General features: G+C 33.2%; 1 protein-coding gene across 3 annotated transcripts in view; it reads right to left on the bottom strand.

The window, feature by feature from the left end:
- FBXO8 (F-box protein 8) overlaps nt 1–20830 on the bottom strand; it is a 44369-nt gene that overhangs the window by 16337 nt on the left and 7202 nt on the right. Inside the window, exons 2-4 of one of the 3 annotated variants that reach the window (XM_081076238.1) lie at nt 11704–12040; nt 8466–8592; nt 2289–2334 (exon numbers count right to left, since the gene is read on the bottom strand). In XM_081076238.1, the coding sequence (XP_080932364.1) occupies nt 2289–2334; nt 8466–8503 (84 nt within the window). In that variant the 5' untranslated portion in view covers nt 8504–8592; nt 11704–12040. Of the gene's footprint in view, nt 1–2288; nt 2335–4977; nt 5097–8465; nt 8593–11703; nt 12041–20830 lie in introns of all 3 variants that reach the window. The other 2 variants (XM_081076237.1, XM_081076236.1) reach the window with 2 other exon arrangements.

Below are 20830 nucleotides of genomic sequence, written 5' to 3'. Positions count from 1 at the left end.
TTAATGTAGTGTTTCCTTCATACTCCCATATTTCAAGAGCTGCAATAAACTGATGGATACTGTACAATCGAAGACATTCAAGAATTGAGAAAATGTTGTCTTTTAGGTTTCTGATAAAACACTTATATTTTGAAGTGACATCTATTGTGACATTGGTAGTGGCAACTGCTAAATTCAGGAAAGACATGTAGGAGAGACAACTACCTTGGAAATTAAAGTTGAGAACTTAAGTCTAGAAAGTGATGCCAAATTTCACTGAGACTGGCTACACCAGATAAGGAAAAACATTTTAGAGGTGTCAAGGTGGTCAGATAGGGTAGGATAAGGACACAAAAGGCAACCCGACTTCTCTTTGAAATGTTCTTAAAAATATTAATACAATATTAAAAAGTCTCTTGTTACATTTATCTAAATTGGTAACAAAAGTCAAACAAAGAGGGAAATAATCTTGCTCATTTTAGCATTTCAGTTTTAAATTTGTAGTATGAGTGTTGTGGTGCTAAAATATTCTAATTAAAATATTCTAATTTTATTTTTTCCTCTAGTTCAAAGTCCTAGATCGCTACATTGTCCATGAATTTCAGTTTAGTTTAACCCAGACAGTTTACACCAAATGAGGTAACAAATTAGTATCTCCCATGACATACAGAGGAAAACCAAAGCAAAATCTGTGAGGTGATTTGACTGATGAATAAATAATGGAGTACTCTACGCCTGAATATTTTTTTCAGTTAGACTAAGACTAGAAAAGAGCCTGGGAAATCTGATTTTTTTCGAAGCTTCTAAAAGGTTTACTCTGAGTTTACAAACATCCTTCTGTGGACTGATTCTAAACTACATGCTAGAATGACTCTTGGAGATTAGAGCAGCGAGTGAGGGTGGCCATGATATAGAGTGTAAAATAAAAGTAAATAAAATAAATCTTTATCCTAATAGACACAGGATAAAATTGCTTTCTCAACCATAAAATCAACACAGTTTTTAAAAAAAAGGTAGATGGATAGATACACACCTACATACCCATATACACAACATCACATTGCTCTCAAAAAAAGTGAATGGCCTCCAGTGTAGCATGATTTGACTAGTTGGAACCAGATTGAAGGGATTGATTTATCTAGCCAGAGGATAATATGTGGTGTCTAAGGGGCATAGTTTTGCACTTTGACTCTAATGCTGATAAAGAGAAAGGTAGTTTACCAATGACCTTGAGCATTTTAGCTCTTTGTGATAAACGATTCTTATAGAGGAAGAGCTGTATCTGGTGAGGGACTCCTCATGTCAACTAGCTCCTTTTGCTCTGATTAAATTCTCGTCCGCAAATCTGGGGATAAAGTTAATTAGTCTGCTAATGAGAAACAGCAATGTTTATTTTTTAAATATTTATTTATGTATTAAATGTATTGGGGTGACATCAGTTAGTAAAATTATATAGTTTTCAAGTGCACACCTCCACAACACATCATCCATACAAGCAATGCTTATTTTTATAAAATAATGTGCTCAGGATTACATATCAATCTCCTATGAGTTTGGGTAATAGCAATAATAGTGATGATGATGATACAGCATTAGGGTGTTTTTGACTGCAAACAATAGAAATCCCAATTCAAAAAAAAGTAAAGGGATTTATCACCTTGTGTAACAAGAAGTTCCAAACTAATATGGCTCCAGGGTTGTTAGGCTCACATATGGTATTATGGACCCAATTCTTTCTTTCCAATGTGCCATTATCAGTATGTTGTTAACATCCTCATGGAAAGAGGTGTTCCTGTCATTACATCCTAATAAACCAATACCCAGAAGCATGCATGTACACACACACACACACACACACACACACACACACACATACACACAGTACTACTTCCCTTTCTCTCTTTTTAAAACCTGAAAAATCTTTCTCTACACAATCTCCTCCAATTTCACAGGTCAGAACTGGATTACACAGATATCATGAAAGCCAAGGGGAATAGAATTAACATTATTAGCTTGGAATAATCTATATTCAACTCTTGAGGCTAGAAACGGAATCAGCCTCTCAGCTGGTCTATAGTGAGGTGTCTAAGGGATGGGATTTAAATATTGCCTATACAGGGCTACTGTGATTTTTTTTTTGATTTTTTTTTTTAGAAATTACTTTTACCACAGGATATAGCGGTATTAGAAGTAACTCTAAGACATCTCCTGAGTTTCACCTATATCCTTTTATTTTTGCCCACTGTGTGGCAGTAACTATTTCCTTCTGGTAATTAGGTTTAATCACCTCACACACCATAATTACCTACCCTGATACTGTTTTGTTTTGGTCTGCTTTTCCAGTGGCAGGAGGACCTAAAATGGCAAGAAGGTAGTGTCAGCAACCAATTTGAATCGTTGCATCTCTGGAGTCAATATTCCCCCTTTGGATATTAAGGCCTCTAAACCAGCAGAGCCCAGAAATAAGGGAAGCAGAATCACAGATTTTGCAAGTGGCTCACTAATAAAAATAGTGTCGCAGATGTTTGGATGCCTGCCCAAAAGCCATTTTGCTCTTTTTATTGCTTCTAGCATTTCCGCCAGTTACCAAATCACATTAAGTTTAATCATTCATATAATCCTTTCTATTTTGTTCTCTATTGTTTGGGGATATTTATTTGATTCAGTTCTGCTCATAAGAAATGAGCATAAGTATACTGAAGGCCCCTGAAAAAGACTTTTTTCTCCCTAATAAGCATAAGAAATTTGAGGAGTTTCTTTGCCCTCTTTGTGCTGAGGGTACTTTCATAATAGAAAGTGGTATTTTGAGCAGTGGGTAGCCATCTTGGTATCAAGAAAGAGCAAAAGTTAACACACTGAGGGTCCATGATCTCGCCATGAGAGATCACTGTATCACTGAAAAAACTCTGGGATACCCTTCTCTGAGTGTCATTTGAAGTAAATAAATGTATATGGTTCAAGCCATTATTAGTTAGGTTCTCTGTTCCTTTGAGCCAAAAGCCCTAGCTGATACATACAGGGCAGAGTGGCTACTGTAGGCAGCAGATCATCAGAGGTGATACTGGCTGAGGGGAGCAGCAAAGTAAAGGGCACTGAGACCCAACTACTCCTAGATATATTTCAGTTTGTAACATAAGCTAAGAATTTAGGAATTCTAGTTTACCTTTCTTTCTTTATGCTATCAAGCATTGTTCAAAGATACCCATTTTACTGTCAATGAGTAAGTTTTGGTTTTATACTACCTGTATCATAAGTTTATTCCTGAAATACTGATCCACTTTCAGTGGAAAGATAAAGTCCAATGCCTAGACATACAGAAATAAGGATAAAACCTCGAAAGGCAGTACATTTGCTAAATTAAAAGCATTTTTAGTGGACTGTCAACCTTCACTGGAAATACCTCTGTGTTGCTGGAGATATTAAGATTTAATAGAGTTAGTGTAGAGAAGAATATAATGATGAATGGTCTGTTCCAAATTATTTGTCATTGATACATATATCAATGTCTACAGGTAGTTATTCGAATTCAATATTGCTATCAGGTTTGTTGTTCTACCCTTATTTTCCAAATCAACACTTTCCTTATCATATTAGATGACAATTAAAATAAAGACAATGGATAAATCTCTCTGTCAAGACTCACCTCTCAATATAAATTACAAAAAACAAAACTATCAGACCAAAGAAAAAAGAACACATAATTATAGATGCATAGAGTTTTGATAAGAAAGAAAATCACAGGTAAAATAAACATCACATAGCTGTCAGTGAATCACATGATATTTCGATCATTCAATCTAGGTGTCTTTCCATTTTGATACACATATTATTTACACATAGTAAGATTACAGATAATCTATACTAGCATATTTGAGAATGTGTTCCCTGGAATATTACTTTAACCCCTTTTATCCCCAAAAGGCACTATGTCATATAAACTTGGATAACACTGCAACAATATCGTCTTCTTTGATACTCACAATGTGCATCGATATATTAGGGGCTTTGAAAAGTTATTCTGTAAATAAGCAACTAACCATACCTAATGTGGTTAAATTTATTAGACTTGGGAACCCCTTTGACTATGTTCATTATCCTGCGGAATAATTATTCCAAAGAATACATTTGCGAAATGCTTATCTGTAAATTCAATCAGGGTTTTCTATCTCTAACAATAAAAATAAAAGTTATCTTCACTGTTGTTATGCAATGAAGTAATACTAATGAATATTTTGCTGCTGTATGTTGGAGCAAAATGTCAGTAAGATTTAATATCTAAGATATTATTCATAAGAATTGAGTATAAACTTCTGAGTTCCTTTCTATGATGGAGAACTACAAATTTCCTGTTTATACTTTAGCAGGTCCAACAACAAAAAGAATACGTTATCTTGAAAATGATTTGCTTATGCATTTCCATCTAAAACATGTACACAGGCCAAATTTAAAATATTTCTCATAACAGATTCTATCCCAGATCAAGCTAATAAAATCCATAAAACTATGCATGGGAGTCTTTTTATATGGACACAGAAAAAATGTGCTTATATCGTTAAAAATTAAAAGACTTCTTTTACCTGACTCCAAGGAGGATATTTAATTTAAAAAAACTTTTAAAAAACATATTTACACAAACAAAAATAAACCCATAATAAAGTTAAACCATGTTCACTATCAATTTTTCAGACTCTAAATTTAAAAATAACTATGTCAAGAAAATATTTAATACTAAACGGAGCACAAGGAACACAGCTTACTGGATGACAGGTAAAATTACTTTATTATAATACTGCTAGTGGAGTAAAATCAACACACATAACTTGTACATGCAGGGGAAATACAGCCTACTGTAAACAGATGGCTTTTAGCACATTCCTTTACTAGAATGTGGTCACCTGCCACAAGGTACACAAGCTCATGCACAGGATCAAGACTTTACATACAGCTGAGGTCACAATTTCATGCATGCTATAACAACAGCGTGCTAGATAATCATACCACAAACTGTGCAGATGTTCTCCCCCACCCCATGAGCCACTGCCAGCAGTTGCTGTGGAGTTTGGTTACCCATATCCGTGACATGAACGAGGTCCTTTGGAGAATCTTGTTCCCTGTGGCTGTAAGTATTCTTATTTTTATAATATTTTAATGATGCTTGCTATCAAAATGTTAAGTACAGGACTAGAAATTATGGAAAAAGTAGACTTTTTACAATACTGAACAATTATAAACATCTCAGATACTTACAATAAACACCACTTACATTTAAACATAGCATCAAAACTAATTTACTTCTCAGGCTTAAATTAACCCAAAAGAACACATCTGATGACAGTGTTCCAGTGAAGAGAAAAAAACAAATCAATCTCCAAAAGTTACTTACTGATTTCTAGCACTTAAAATGTGTGCCAAGAGTCATTCTAAGATCTGGCTAAAGTATGACTCATACAGAGAAGTTCCACATAAAAACATCTATTAGGATATTTCTCTCAGTCACATGATTTCAATTTTGAAGGCTTGACTTGGATAAACAACCAAATTGACATTGATTATTTGTATTAGCCAATGAAAGAAAGTATAGAATATAGTCATTAAAATACTTGCCCTCATTTCTCTGCACTTACAATGTATTTCAATATCCTTCATTGCCTATTTATAGCTTCGGTTCATTCCGGTAAAGACAAAGACTTCTATTCTGCTATTAGGTGACACCTCCTAAGTTACTTATGTTCATAAAAGCATAGAATCAGAATTCTGGAACCACAAGTCACTTTGAATGGTTCAGCTCTATGCCTCTTGGCAGCATTATGTGCCCCTTTCAGTACAGTGAATTCAACACTTCTGGAATGCTCCAGGGTATCTTTAAATCGGGCCAGGGAGTGAAGAAAAAGAAAATACAGCCAACTCTCAATAACAATGTGAGGTAGGATGGATATGTAATTCTGAAGATCTAAAAATCTTATTTTAATTAATAACTTCAATACCCTTGCTTAGCAAACATTTGACTTAAAAATTTTTAAAAACCTTTTGTTAGATAAAAAGAAGTCTTTAATTTTACCTCTTTTCTCTGCCCCCCCTCCAAATACTCTAGAGGAAGTATAACAAGAACTCTATAGTCTGACATATGTTGCTGCAAAGATGGAAACATATTTTGGTATCTAGCTTTTCCAATTTAGATATTTCAAACTATCCATATTATATTCTAGTATAGGAGGGCCTATCTACATTTTCATCTTTGCATAAAAATAATGGCTTTATAATTTGTTTAAAAAATTGGTACTCCTTCAGCAAGAAATGACTACTTACCATAATCAATATCAGCAGTTGTATCCAGCTTTTCTTTGTAAATCTACAACTCAGTACTTACCAAGTTAAATCTTCCTTAGAATGTAATATTTGCAAGTGATATGGATTGAAGATGACAGCTTTACTCAACATCCCTATAATTCATGACAGAAGCTAGTATGCCTTGTTAAGTTGAGCATAATATGACTGGGGCTTGTAATAGTTGCCTTTCCTGATTCTTATGTATTTGAGTAAAACATTGTATTATTCTGCTTCAGTTCTTCTTCAGTAATCATCATTCAATTAACTCAAAAGACTGATGCAAAATATATTTCTTATTATAAAGTTTGTCATATGAACTTGTTAGCAACAAGTGATGTCTAATTCTGATAAACAAGAATAATGAAGTCTCTGAAACCACGCCATTCTTCAAATACATAAATGTAGCTCAATTTCTTGTATAGAGTAGGTAGGCCATAGTGCAAGATCAAAAAAATGACATGTTGCTATAACTTTAGATATATAGCTTACTGTTGCTATATATTTAGAAGGAAGAGAACTTAGATTTGATCAAAAATAAAGTAAAAACCAGTGTATTTTATGATAAAGGCATCAGAAAAAATTTGCAATAAAGTGACAAGTTACAAAACCTAAATTTAGGATCCTTTATCCATTCATTTGCCTTCTAAAGAATTTGTACTAAAGAATTGGTACTAAAGAATTGGTACTAAAGAATTGTTAGTTTCTAAAAATCAGTATCAAACTGGTTTCAAATATATAATTTGAACTTTAATGTCTTATAAATCATTCTGCTTTTATTAAAAGTGCCAGTTTTCTATTAATTGAAAGTAAAAACTCTTCAAACACTGATGAAAGGAGAGAACAAATGTCCTAATTTAAATATTTATACTAGGCTTTATAACATATATATATATATATATATATATATATATATATACTTTGTTATATTTGTGGGGCTAAGACTTAACTGATAATGTGTATCAGTAAACCTTTGCAGTGGTGTTATATTTCATTTTTCATTCATGTACAAAAAGATTAACAAAGGAAAAAAATCATATATAACAAGCAAAAACCAATCTAACTTTAAAAATGATGTCATTTGTGTTATTATATGCATATTTTAAAAATCAGCATTTCTGTTTAATATTCAAATAGTTTGCACGGGAGAAACATTTCTCTAATTATAACATAGAAGAAGTTAAAATATATTTTTTAAATATTTGACTTCATGATTTAAACAGTCCTTAATACTTCCACAACAAATGAAAAAAAGAAAGTTGGGTTTTGAAAATTAAGTGAATTAAAACAGGTGCCTGTTATATTTTTCCACAGAAGAAACACAGAAATATTAGTTCTGAGTGTTGTATAATTTCCATTAGATTTCTAAGACTAAATCTAGTATTTAGTCTAAGACTAAATTTAGTATTTAGTATTTAGTCTAAGACTAAATCTAGTATTTAAACATCTATCTAAAAATTTGAACCTTTCCAGGAGATATGAAAATGAGAATAGGGAAAATAAAGTCAGTGAAAGAACTGTCTTCACGTCGTCACATTTTGATCATTCTTACAGATTAAGAAAGAATTAAATAATCAATTATTAAGCAGTTATTTTTGCTTCTTCCACTCTTTTTTCTGTTTATGCTTGTTGTCTTTACAAAAGAGAATTACATAATGAATACAAAATGATTCCACTTTATAACAGAATCTATAAGCAGTGTCTATGTCAACATGGAACTAGATCGTTAAAGACTTTATTTAGACAACATTTTGATGTTGCAAACTAGAACAATCTCTTCTGTGATTATCTGATAAAAGTAGCATCATTACTAAATACGAACAGTAAAACAGGAAGAAAATGATGCAGATAAAATGTGATGAACATTCTTCATGCTCTCCACTTATAAGTAGTAATATCTCAATAAGGTCCAGTAGAGGACGGCACGTGTGTTATGGAAGCTGCCATACAAAGTGAGCAGCTAGAAAGATTAGAACTTGACATGGTAAGGTGAAAAGAAATGACTGCGTCATATAGCAATAACGCAAATACCAGGCTTTGCAGTGATGGAAAAGGCATATTCAGTGACTTGTTATTTGATTTGCAAGTTTAGTATCTTAGAAAGCTGTAGCAAGACAGTAATAAAGTTCAACTGTTAACAAATATTCAAGTTCTTCTCTTACCTCATCTGGGTTGGCATTAAATGTGAGGCTCCCTTCATCCAGCTGCATATACAGCTTTCTAAAAGAAAACCCTATAGGTGGGTTCTTATTGTATATGGAACAGTGACCCCAAGTGGATTTACACAACCTATAAAAGTAAGATAAAATCAGACAAGAAAACATTACCACATTTAATTTCCCAAGTTAAGCGTGTATACACATCAGATAACATGAAATGATATAAAATTAGATTTTATAGCTCTAAAGTTTAAATGTTTAATTTTATACTTTTTAAATTTGTTTACTATAGTATGATAGACAAATGCCTTCAATTTAGCAGTTTTGACAGCACTTAATAAATGTGAGTCACAAAGATTAATTAACACTTTGTCAGTACTATCTGAAGTTAAATATAAACTAATAATGATGATGATGACAGCTAACATTACTGAGTGCTTACTAAATGCCAGGCACTATTTGAAGCACTGTCACAGCACTGATTTGCTTAATCTTTACAGCAATCCTATGATGTTGGTGCTATAGGTAAAGCAACACAGACGTGATAAAAAAAAGTTGCCCATGATTGCACAGCAAATTTGTGTAGAGGCAGAATTTGAACCCAAGGAGTCTTATTCCAGAGTTTGCAATCTTAACAAAGAAGCTAAACAGGATTAAGTAAACTGTGCTCTATTGTGACATAAAACTGAATGGGGTAGGAGGGGAATTGCTGGGCAGGGGGACAACTTTGGTTTTTTTTAACTATATATATTAACAACTGGCACAGAAGTTGTTTGTAATGCTGTAATTCAATACATACATACATCAAAAGCTGTGACATTAAGCAAAGCTGTTTTTAAGATATTGCTTCTAAAACATTGGCTTTTTACTACCACAGTGATACATGATTGTTTAAAACTTCTATAAAACATGAAATGCTAACAGTTCATATCTCAAAACACATTATCTCTGCAGATGGGGACAATTGTCTCAAACTGTACAGAGCCATTGCTACTGGTTATTATTTGAAAGCTGAAGTTTTTAATCTTATTACAATGCCTAGAAATTCTGGAAATATACCACAGATCATGAAATATAAATGCATTATTCCAGAGACATTGAGAGTACTGAAATTATATTTTGATATACTTTTTAATGACTGTCTCAAAATGATCTGATTTTTGTCTGTTTTCAAAAATACCTACTTATAGAGATAAACATGAAAGTAGTTTCACTTTCTGATATTCATTATTGATTTCTGGTTCAAACTTCCTTCTTTTCACACATATAAGATGCAGAAAAACAAAAAGTTACTGTCTCTGCCTACAACATAAAAAATTGTGATGACAATAGATAAAATATCTAATTGAATATGAGAATAACTTTTTAATAGTTAATTTATATCCTTGCATTACTTTACCAAATGAAATCACTGATTCTAAATAAGTTTAGTGCAGCATAGGAAATATAGACAAAAATATGGTAAGAAGTATGTATGTTGTTCAGTAGGTACTAGACTTATCGAGGGGGTCACTTTGAAAGTTATGTAAATGTCTAAACACACACTATGTTGTACACCTGAAACTAATAAAATATTGAATGTTCACTGCAATTAAAATATTGCAATTGAAAAATTGCAATTGAAAAATTTTTTAAATTTCTTCAAAAATGTAGTAACATGTTTAGAAAATTATCAACATTTTAGTAGTCTCTTTAACCTAGTGCCATAGCTTTTGATTTTTATTATTAAGCAATAGAACCTCCCAACATTAATAAGTATTCAACATATCCAAAGTTAAAATAACAACTAAGCCAGCCTTTAATTTAAAGTAGAAGCAACTTATCACTAAGAAAAAAAATCCAACTGTCACAAAAATAGGCATAATTATGTGGTAAACAAAACGGAAGCATTTCTTTCAGAAATAAACAATCCAGATATAAATCCCAAATGAAAAAGACATTCTGGTTGAGTTCATTCAGATGAGCTTAGATATAAACTTTTCTTTCAAAGTTCAAAGATAAGAACATAAGTTTACTGGGAATAGTAAAATGTAGAAAAGAGATGGGAAATAAAATGAGCCAGTTTTAAAGTATTTTCATTTCCTCTTATAATAAATCATTAAAAAATAACTATAATTTATTTTAAACATCATTAATTAATAGAATTTCCTCTCACTTCCATGGTACCTTCACTATGACAAGACAGTGAGAGAACGACAAGATGATATGGATGATTTTTATCTTTTTAGAGGTTGAGAAATGAACTATATAATTAATGCTGTATCTGTGTAGCATCAGGAAGCCTGAGTGAGGAATGTCACTGTTGGTAATACATTTTGACTAAAGATTGGCTATTTAGATAATTTATTCATTCTCTCAATTAGATTTTCATTTAGAAATTATTTAAACTCTCAAAAATACTTTTGCTGTTAGATATGTTTTATATCATTATGAAGTCCCTTTTTAAAATAATGAGACAAACAAGTTTTGGTAAAGAATTCTAGAAAATCAATGATTCTCCTACGTTTGGTAACATTTTCGCAACTCAAGTATGTGATGCTCTTTAAGGATTAATTTAGGTTCCATAAAATAGATTCTACTCCACCAAACATTCTTAGATTTATAGCTTAAATTTAAACTGGTATAAAAGCTGCTTAAACTTCTATAATCTATATTGCGTTTGCCTCCTTCATATGAAATGGTGGTTAGAGAGAAATAAAAAGTAGATTAAATATTCACCAATTAAAGTTTATGTTAACAAGCATATCTGATAAAAAGAAATATAGAAATAAGTAAACAAATATACACATACTCCATCTGTAACTAATGAAAACAATGAAAGTTGGGGAATATTTATTGATTTTTAAGTAAGCCTATTCCTCATATAGGAAGCACAAACTACACCAGGGGTATGAACACTCTTTAAGCTTTGGATTATAAATTCTCACTTAACAACTTGTTGTATTTTTAGAATGAACTGACAATTTCTGATTCATAATAAACTGACACTTCTTGATCGGTAACCTCTATTCTAACCGTAAAGTCATTCTTTTCTTTTATACTGCCCATCTTTTCCCAATATCAAGTTTCACATAATGATAACTTTATCTTTCCTTCTTTAATAAAGAGCAACTCAAAATACAAGCCCAGGTTAAAAATAAGTATTTCATATTGCATTTATCTAGTATAAACAGAGCATTTAAGATGATGACGTTTACGAGATCCAGAAGATACAGAATCTAATATGGTGGGTTGAACTTACCCTTGCCAGAGAAGTTCATCATTAGCGAGGTCCTGCCAAACACATGAAGCTAAGCAGAGGTCAGTTGCATTCAGGTAGGACAAGATGGTAAAGCTTAGCTCGGGAGGCAACATTTCCAAATTGATGAATCCTTCCTGTTCTTTAGATTTCCTTGCCTTCAAAAGATGGTATATATCGATGCCCCCTTGGACTTGTTTACGATGACTGGCGTTAGACATGTTGCTGACAGCCATCCTCCTGCTCTGCTCTCTGCTGAGGTAGCCTTGTTCACTGTACCCTTCCTGCTGTAGCTGCTGATTTCTGGCCACTCTCCACAGCCCCTGACCCATCTGCAAGCCTGGGAGCAAGCCAGAATGTAAGGTTACATTAAAAAGGTACCTGCGTTTCCCCGTGGTACAACAACTCTGACACGAAGCATTCATTTATTAGAATTAACATTCCTCATTAAAGCATATTAAAAGGAGTAATATATTACAAAGAATAGCTGGAACATCATAAGTACAAGACTTGGACAGAGAAAGTCTCAGAAATGTTTGGTTTATCACCTTTATCCCAGTTTGCTAACTACTTTAAAAGTCCACAGGTGACATAATCATTTTTCACATGGTGAGATTTAAAAGTTACTGATGTCCTAAAGACTCTTACAAATTATAATTATGTGTACTCATGGGCCAGTATTAAATAGAGCTCTGATCAGAGCACAGGCCTTGATTTAAAAGGCCTCTAGATCCTGCTTTTTATCACAACTCAGACTAAGCTAAGCTAGCCCCTTTTAACCAAACTCCCAGATGCATTACAGCTGTGAAACAGGCTTTTAGTTTAATTCTTGCCAGTCTACACTTATGTTGTAGACTGTAATAAAATGTAACATAGGCCCTGAAGTCTAATTCAGAAACCTTATAAATTAGACACCTAGAACTCCATGATTAATAGCTCAGTAATGACTGTTTGGTTTTGTCGTTACTTTAAATAAAAATCATAATTTAGACTAATTTTCCAGTTCTTCTCCATATAGCCTTACGCCTCAGAGGTACCTTGGGAAAAAGCAGGAGAAAGAGTGTGTTCCAGTCTCCTCCTCCTCTATCCGTTAGACCTCCAACCAGAGCAGCTCTACATTTCTCTGTTACAAATATTGGACTTCCTCGTATACAAATATATAGAAAACTACTGGCCTCGACTTCCTATTTGATCTCGGCTTTAACATAAGTAACTTTTCCTGGGCAAATAAACTCATTGAGAAAAATGAAATCAGAAAGAGCTTTTAACTAACATAATTACTTTCACAACCTCTTTTCAAAACAAAATATTCTTGTTTTATAAACCCAAGTTGATTACCAATATGTGTGTGTATTTCAAAACTTGGGGAAAAAATGATTTTTGTATAAAATCATTAAAGTAAATTGCATAAGTTCCATAGCATAACCTGACCTTAAAATAATGGTTTTGTTTTAAGTAGCTGTTTACAATAAGGACCAACAGAAACAAAAACAAAAAACAAAACCAACTGGTCACCAGAAATTTTGAAAATTATTAGGAACAATTTGAAAATTCAGTAGAATTTCAAAGAATGTGAAAGATAGTTTTTTTTTTTTTTTTTTTTTTTCATTATCTACAAAGGTCTCATCCACATGCCTCCCTGAGCAACTGGCTATTAAATGGATAATGGTCACTATAACAGTCACTTGTTGATTAAAACAGAAAAAAAAGTCCAAGATAATTTTTCACTCTTCTTCCTTATAGCGAACTGCTTAGAATTACAGGAACTTAAGCACTGAAGGGATGGGGGTTCACAGAAAATAAATATAATAATGATTTTTAAATGTGGGGACAATTTGTTTTTGTAAAAAAACCACAAAAGATAATCTTTCCTGCCTACAACACAACAATGGTAGCTGTTCCTAAATTAGTGGTTAAGCTATAAAAATTGAATTGCTTTTTAAATATAGAATCTTAAGATAATAAAAAGACAAGCCACAAACTAGGAGAAAATCTTTGCAAAAACATTTATCTGATAAAGGACTGGTATCCAAAATAAACCAAAAAATTCTTAAAACTCAACTATGCATATGAAAAGACACTCAACATCACATGTTATTAGGCAATCACAAATCAAAACAACAATGAAATATAACTATTAGAATGACTGAAATCCAAAAATCTGACAACACCAAATGCTGGCAAGGATGTGGGAATGCAAAATAGCAGTCACTTTGGAAGACAGTTTGGCAGTTTCTTACAAAATTAAACATGCCTTTACCATATGATCCAGCAGTGATACTACTTGGTATTTTCCTAAATAAACTGAAAATGTATGTCTACACAAAAACCTGCCCATGAATGTTTACAGCAGTTTTAGTCATAATTACCCAAACTTCTAAGCAACCAAGATGTCCTTCAGTAGGTGAATGGATAAACTGTGGTACATCCAGACAATGCAATATTTAGCACTAAACAGAAATGAGCTATTGAGCCATGAAAAGACATAAAGGAAATTTAAATGCATATTACTAAGTGAAAGAAGCTGATCTGAAAAGGCTACATAATGTGATTTTAATTATATGACATTCTGGAAAAGGCAAAACAACAGAGAGAATAATATAATTAACACAAAAAATATAGAATACACAAATATTTATAAGGATTTTTAAGTTTGCGTAATGTTTAAATGTGCCACATCTTATTACAATATGTCTGCGCTTTAATTTTGATACAAATTTAACATTTTAAGACTCATAATCATAAAGAAAGGTATTTTATTTCATCATGGCTATTTCTGTGTTTATCTTAGCAAGAAAATATCTAGATATCACATTGCTAATCTCATGTAGCCTATCTGTTGTCATTTTAGATACTTATTCTTTTTTGCTTTAGCATCACTAAAGGTAAATAATCAAACATGCATAGTAACTATGGTATTTGAAGTCTCAGGATTTAAGGCACTTAATATCAATTTCTGTGTATTACGTAGGTTGGTGCAAAAATAATTGTGGTTTAAAAGGTTAAAAATTGCAAAAACCGCAATTACTTTTACACCAACCATACTTCCCCCACAGCATCTTCCTAGCAGCATACGGTTAAGCAGCTCTTGTTACTCTCAGGGATGTTGCTAGGGAACACAGATTCAGGGTGATTTCCCTAGGCTCTGGACTTTAATGGGGATCACTTAAATTGAGCGCCAAATGTTATTCAGAAAGCATCCGGCAGGTAGAAAGAGGTAAAGCCAGCAGCTGGTTCTTAAAATAAAAAATAAAAATATAAAACTTCATGGGGAGAGTGGAAGTCTAGGCTCATATACACATAATTCAGACAAAAAACGCACTGCATTTTCTATTCTCCTACTGTTAAATAATACTGCAAATTGTCCTTTTGGCGACTCCATTTTCCCATGAAAGCAATTGTTGATACTGGGCAAGAACAAAGTACGATAAACCACTTGAGGAAGATTAATACAATAAGTTTACCCTTTGGAGAAGGGTGTCTACAGTGTTCCATCCCCACTCTCAATCTTCCTTAGGGTAACAAGCATGTGGATGGAATGTGGGTGGGGCTATCAGAAAAGTGACAAAACTCTCAGAAGGCCATGAAATCCATTGCAGATGTTGTGAAGCAAGTCATGGAGGCAGCAGAGTTGTAGACTCTAAAGGTGAACAGACTTGAGTTTAAATCCTCATTCCACTGTTCTTACTTAAACCTTGGGGATTGATGTGACTATTCTAAGCTTTAGTTTATTCATGTGTAATGTGGAAAATAATAACACCTATAGCTCAAAATGCTATTGTATTAAATGAGATAATGCATATAAAGTTTAATTCCACAGCTAGTAATCAATAAAATGTTATCTATTAATTTGACAAAATAGTATTTTCAAAAAGTGCAAATCATGAGCACTTTGGTAAAACATATTTAATGATACTTTAGTTGTCGGGATACTTCAATTTGCCCACCAAATAAACTAATTTGTTCATGTTGATGCTTGCATAGGGCTTGTATATGTAATTCTTCACCTTCTTTAGTGATCCGATTTTTCAGCCATGATTATTTTTTCCTCATAAATGCAATTTTTTTACATCAATGACCAAATTTAAAACAGAAAGAAAAACAAAATAAAACCTAAAACCAAAAAATCCTGTGTTACGTTTCACAGAAAATTTTCAAAAGTCAGCATGCTTACGATAGTGCCAACCAACAGAAATGGCATGAAACGGGTCTTTGTGTTATCATTAGGAAGTTGTCAACATCTGGCTCTCAATGAGATATAAAATATGATGCAGTTTGATGCTGGGTACTTGTATGAATTCAAGTTCTTGAAATCTGTCATTTGTGCCAATTATTTGGTCAAAAAAATTGAGCTACAGAGTGGAATCACTGAATAGGCAAAAAGTTTCAAACTGGAAAAAATTAAACACAAAAGAAGGTTTTGTATTTGAAATTAGTTGTGATGAATCCACTGCTGATAATTTATTTGTTCACTCAAAATTGGTTGAGGAAAATATATATTTCTTGGAAACAATACTTTTTAAAAAAATTTTATTGGGGAATATTGGGGACCAGTGTGTTTCTCCAGGGCCCATCAGCTCCAAGTCGCTGTCCTTCAATCTAGTTGTGGAGGGTGCAGCTCAGCTCCAAGTCCAGTAACCGTTTTCAATCTTAGTTGCAGGGGGCGCAGCCCACCATCCCATGCAGGAAATGAACAGACAACCTTGTGGTTGAGAGCTCGCGCTCTAACCAACTGAGACATCTGGCCGCCCCAATACTTAGTCTTATAAGAACATAATTAATCTATTTCACATACAAATAAAAGAAATAGAGTGAATTCTCATAGTTCTATAAAGTCATGGCAAACACTGAATTAGCAAATATGGAATTATTGCCCTTAGGGGAAACACAGGGTTAGGTTCCTGGGGGCCTCTGGACACAACAGTTTTGCCGGCGGATCAATACATAACCTTGTTTTATGTGTGTTTCTCACCAATCATGAAAGAAGCTTATTCAACACAGGTATTTCTCTATAATGCACCATCACAGCCTTCTAGCACTTAGGAACCTAACACCTTTTCAGCACTATGTTTGGGGGGCATTTTAAATCACAAAATCATCAACAAACAGCACAAATGTGAAAAATATGGCACTACAGAGACCACGAAAAAGACTTATTTACAAAGTGAAAACTAAAACAAGAAGGCGGAGCATTGCCTTGTTCAAAGCTGGCTGGGAATGTTCGCCTCCAGGAATTTTTTACAGCTCTGTACATATCCAAGAATGAGTGGAAAAGTGCCACGAGTATGGATTGAGGATTAAAAAAATAAAATTTAGTGAATAGGCAATTTCACAAATACAAAATCTACAAATAATGAGCACTATAAATTAATACTATTCAAGGTGTCCTATGCATTTTCTTCCTAATTTGAATCTACTTTATTTAAAGTTTCTTTATGCTCAGAGTCATTATAAAATTCTAGAGTTTAAAAATAAAACCAAAGATATTTTCTCCTGGTCTCCAAAAGCAGAAACAGTACTCCATACTCCATTATTTATCATCTAATGGAAATAAGCAAAAATTTCGTAATTACTTAGGTTACAGAGGAGAACGTACACTAACAAAAAATTCTCTAGAAGATTTCACACTTGCAATTCTTCCTTTCAGAGGACAAAAAAGTTTTATGGAGAAAAAAGTATCAGGCAATTAGGACACGATATTTCCTTATTTTTCATAAAGGTAATAAAATCAATACTTATAAACAAAGATTCAGATATTCTTCAGTAGGTTTAAATTCTTCACAGAGAATGGCTCATGCAAACATGATACAATTCGACTCCTTTTTAAATTGGACGAAGTATCAAATGAAGCAATGGCTAAATAGGCAAATTACTATTATTCAAGAATTTATATTTTCCTAGAATTATGCAAACGTGGCTATCAATGTATCTAATCTTGATAATTTTAATACAGTGGTCAAATAATGCTCCCTTTGTCTCAGAGCTATTATATAGAGCTTGTTTTAAGGACCAAACATTCACGCTCAGTTCTGCACTACCCACAAATGCACTCCATAGTGGACAGGAGACTCAAAAGCCTGGCACTAGTGGCTATTGAACAGGGATTGATACCCAAACTGAGTGACCTTGAATACTCAGTGGTACTATAGATAAAGGTGTCACATCTGCTGAAAGACAGATGGCTATTTTATTTTAATCTCGTGTATATAAATTTCATATTTTGGTGTTTGTCATCATCTCTTACATTTCAAATTTAACTTTCTGTTCCTAAAGTCCTATGCTGCTGTGACCCAGTGGCTAGGATGACATAAATGAAAATGAACAGAATTTAGGAAGATTCTAGCATTTTCAAAAATAGTCTTTGAAAAATATTTACCAAGAGGAGTACATAAAGCTTCTTGCTTAGCTAAAAATCTATTTATGGAGCAAACAGCCACTATCACTTCTAAATGGCCTGTTGTACCCCTACCTGTCAACATTTCCGGCAGGTTACCTGTAGGGTTATTATGCTCTTTTGGTATTACGTAACTTAATTTTAATATTCTGAACTCTAAAATTATTTTGAGCATGCTAACAGTTTTAGGAATAGGTTTTAAGCCAATACCAAGATAAATATAAATGGTAGGGTACCATCTTGTTAAAATGAGTTATGACATAAGATATCAATAGGACAGTAAATAGAAGCAGAGATGTCCTAACTCACTTTTGAAAAAAACATTTTATAGTCAACTCTTGGTTTCTTGTTAAAGATGTAAGATTGAGCACATATATTTATTATCTTTCCCTCCTATTAAAAGGAGAGAAAAGGAATCAAAAAGGTAGAAATAAGCCTGTAACAGAAGGAAAACAGGATGCTGAGTGGATATGAGATTTCAACAGATTTCTCTAACACGTAAGTGGAAGGAGGAGCAGTTTCTAATGAAGAAGGAGGAGGACAGTCTGGAATAGTGCAGAGAAGGAAGCAGCTTATCTACACTGCAGAACCTCAACAGGCTTTTGGGGGTCCAAAACACAGTATAAGTATGGGAGTAATTTAGAGTAAAATGAAGAACAAAAATGAGGGGATTAACGTCTCTGGGTCACTGTTTCCTTACTTACACAATAAAGGAAAAAAATCTCCCTTTACAATTTTTGTGAGAATTGAATTAAACATGCGTATATCGAACAACAGACCACAACCTATCCCCCAACACAGGTCTAGAATGCTTCAGCATGTACTTGAACCCCTTTTCTTACCAAGGTAAAATTAAGATGCGTTTCCACTAAAGAAATTGAATGGCCCTACAGAAAAGACTCCCTTCCTCTCCTACTAGCATTTACAAATGGCCCAGCATAATGGCTTTCAGAACAGTCCTCCCAAAGCAAGAGCACCCCTATACAGATGCATACATCTACAAATCAACTTTTTATTGTCTCAAAGATCCAATGTGCAATCATTAAAATGTGGCTGAAACACTAACATAACTATCACTTGGTTTATTTTTTTCCCAATTTCATCCAGTGACTCTTCAGTAAAAGTTAACAAGTTAACTTTAATTTTTATCTAATTGACACAGTTATAAAATCACATACTGTACATATTACATATTTTGAGAGTTTGCCTAGACTAGGAACCCACTGAAGCTCTGCTACGTATATATGAATATGGTAAAAAGATACATCTTTCTCCCAACTTTCACCTTTCCAGTCGACTTGAGACCCCTTTAAGGGCTACCAAGACATTCCTAAGGCAGTGTTTCTTAAATATGGATTATGAATGTCCAGTGAGCTAGAAGAAAATCAAAACAAAACAAAAGCAATGGGATAATGTTAAAAGTGACAATAGGAGCTAATTTGAAGAAGTTCCTATTGATCAAACCTGGGAAAATTTGGGCATCAAAAAAATAAGAACAGTAATGGGTTATAATCCATTATATAAAAATAGAATCCATGAGTCTACATTGATGACCAATAAATACATATATAAATGAAGGAGGAAAGCTCTCCCTTACAGTAAAATGCTGACAAATAAAGTTAAAATAATAGTCAGAAAAAGCATTTGACAACCATGATAGTAAAAGCAATTCAGGCAAGAATGGATGCGGGGTCTGGAATTTGATCGAGTATTTATAATCTCAAAGTATTTCCCCACATATTAGTCATTAGTTACAAAAAGAAATTAAGGAATCAGACTGCATTTGATCAAATTTAACATTTACCTATAAAAGACAAATGGACATCATGTGCCTCTGGACATGATACCGAGGACACAACATCAATTATATGGTATTCCAGGCAAGAAATGTATAACCCAAATCTAATAATGAGGAATATCAGAGAAACCCAAATGAAGTCTGTAAAATGACAGAATTTTTCTTCTTCAAAAATGCCAATGCTGGAAAGCCAAAGAAAGTCTGAAGAACAGTTCCAGATTAAGATACTGAAAAACATGACATCTAACTGCAATATGTGGGCTGGATCTTATACTGGAAAACAAAATTGCTATAAAGGACATTATTGAGATAATTGAAAAACAGGACATACAGGCTGAAGATTGGATAAAAATATTGCATCAGTGTTAAATTTCCTGAATTTGAACTGTACAGTGTCTATTTATTATAATAGTATATTCTTGTTCTTAGGAAACATACTTTAGAGTTAAGGCATGATGTTATGCAACCTAGTCTCAAATGGTTCAGAAAAGCAGTAACGTCTATCTCTATATAAAGAAAATGATAAAGCAATGCTGCAAATTTTTTTAAATTGGTGAATATTGGTAAAGGGTATATACTGGTTATTTTTATTAATCTTAAAGCCTTTCTGTAAACGGATCATCTCCTGGTTGTGGAATCCAGGCACATGAATTTGAAAAAAACTCTTTTGAGTTTGATGTGTACCCAGATTAGGAATTATGGCCCAAGAGCTTAGTGTCATACAGACTGAAAAACACTAACTGAGGATATAACTGGTCAGCATTATGGCTTAAGAGTAGTAGGAAACCTCTCAAGGAACACATCAAAATAGTAAGAATACTTTTTACCATTTTTGATAGAAATTTTTACTTTAAAGGATGGAGAAAAATTTTTAAATAAAGTAGGAAAAAAACACTCCTCTAACTTTGTGTGTGTGTGTGTGTGTGTGTGTGTGTGTG

Source organism: Rhinolophus hipposideros, assembly GCF_964194185.1.
Source record: "Rhinolophus hipposideros genome assembly, chromosome: 16".
NCBI lineage: Eukaryota > Metazoa > Chordata > Mammalia > Chiroptera > Rhinolophidae > Rhinolophus > Rhinolophus hipposideros.
The sequence above is the reverse complement of the archived record's forward strand: the minus strand, read 5'-3'. Positions and strand labels throughout refer to the sequence as shown.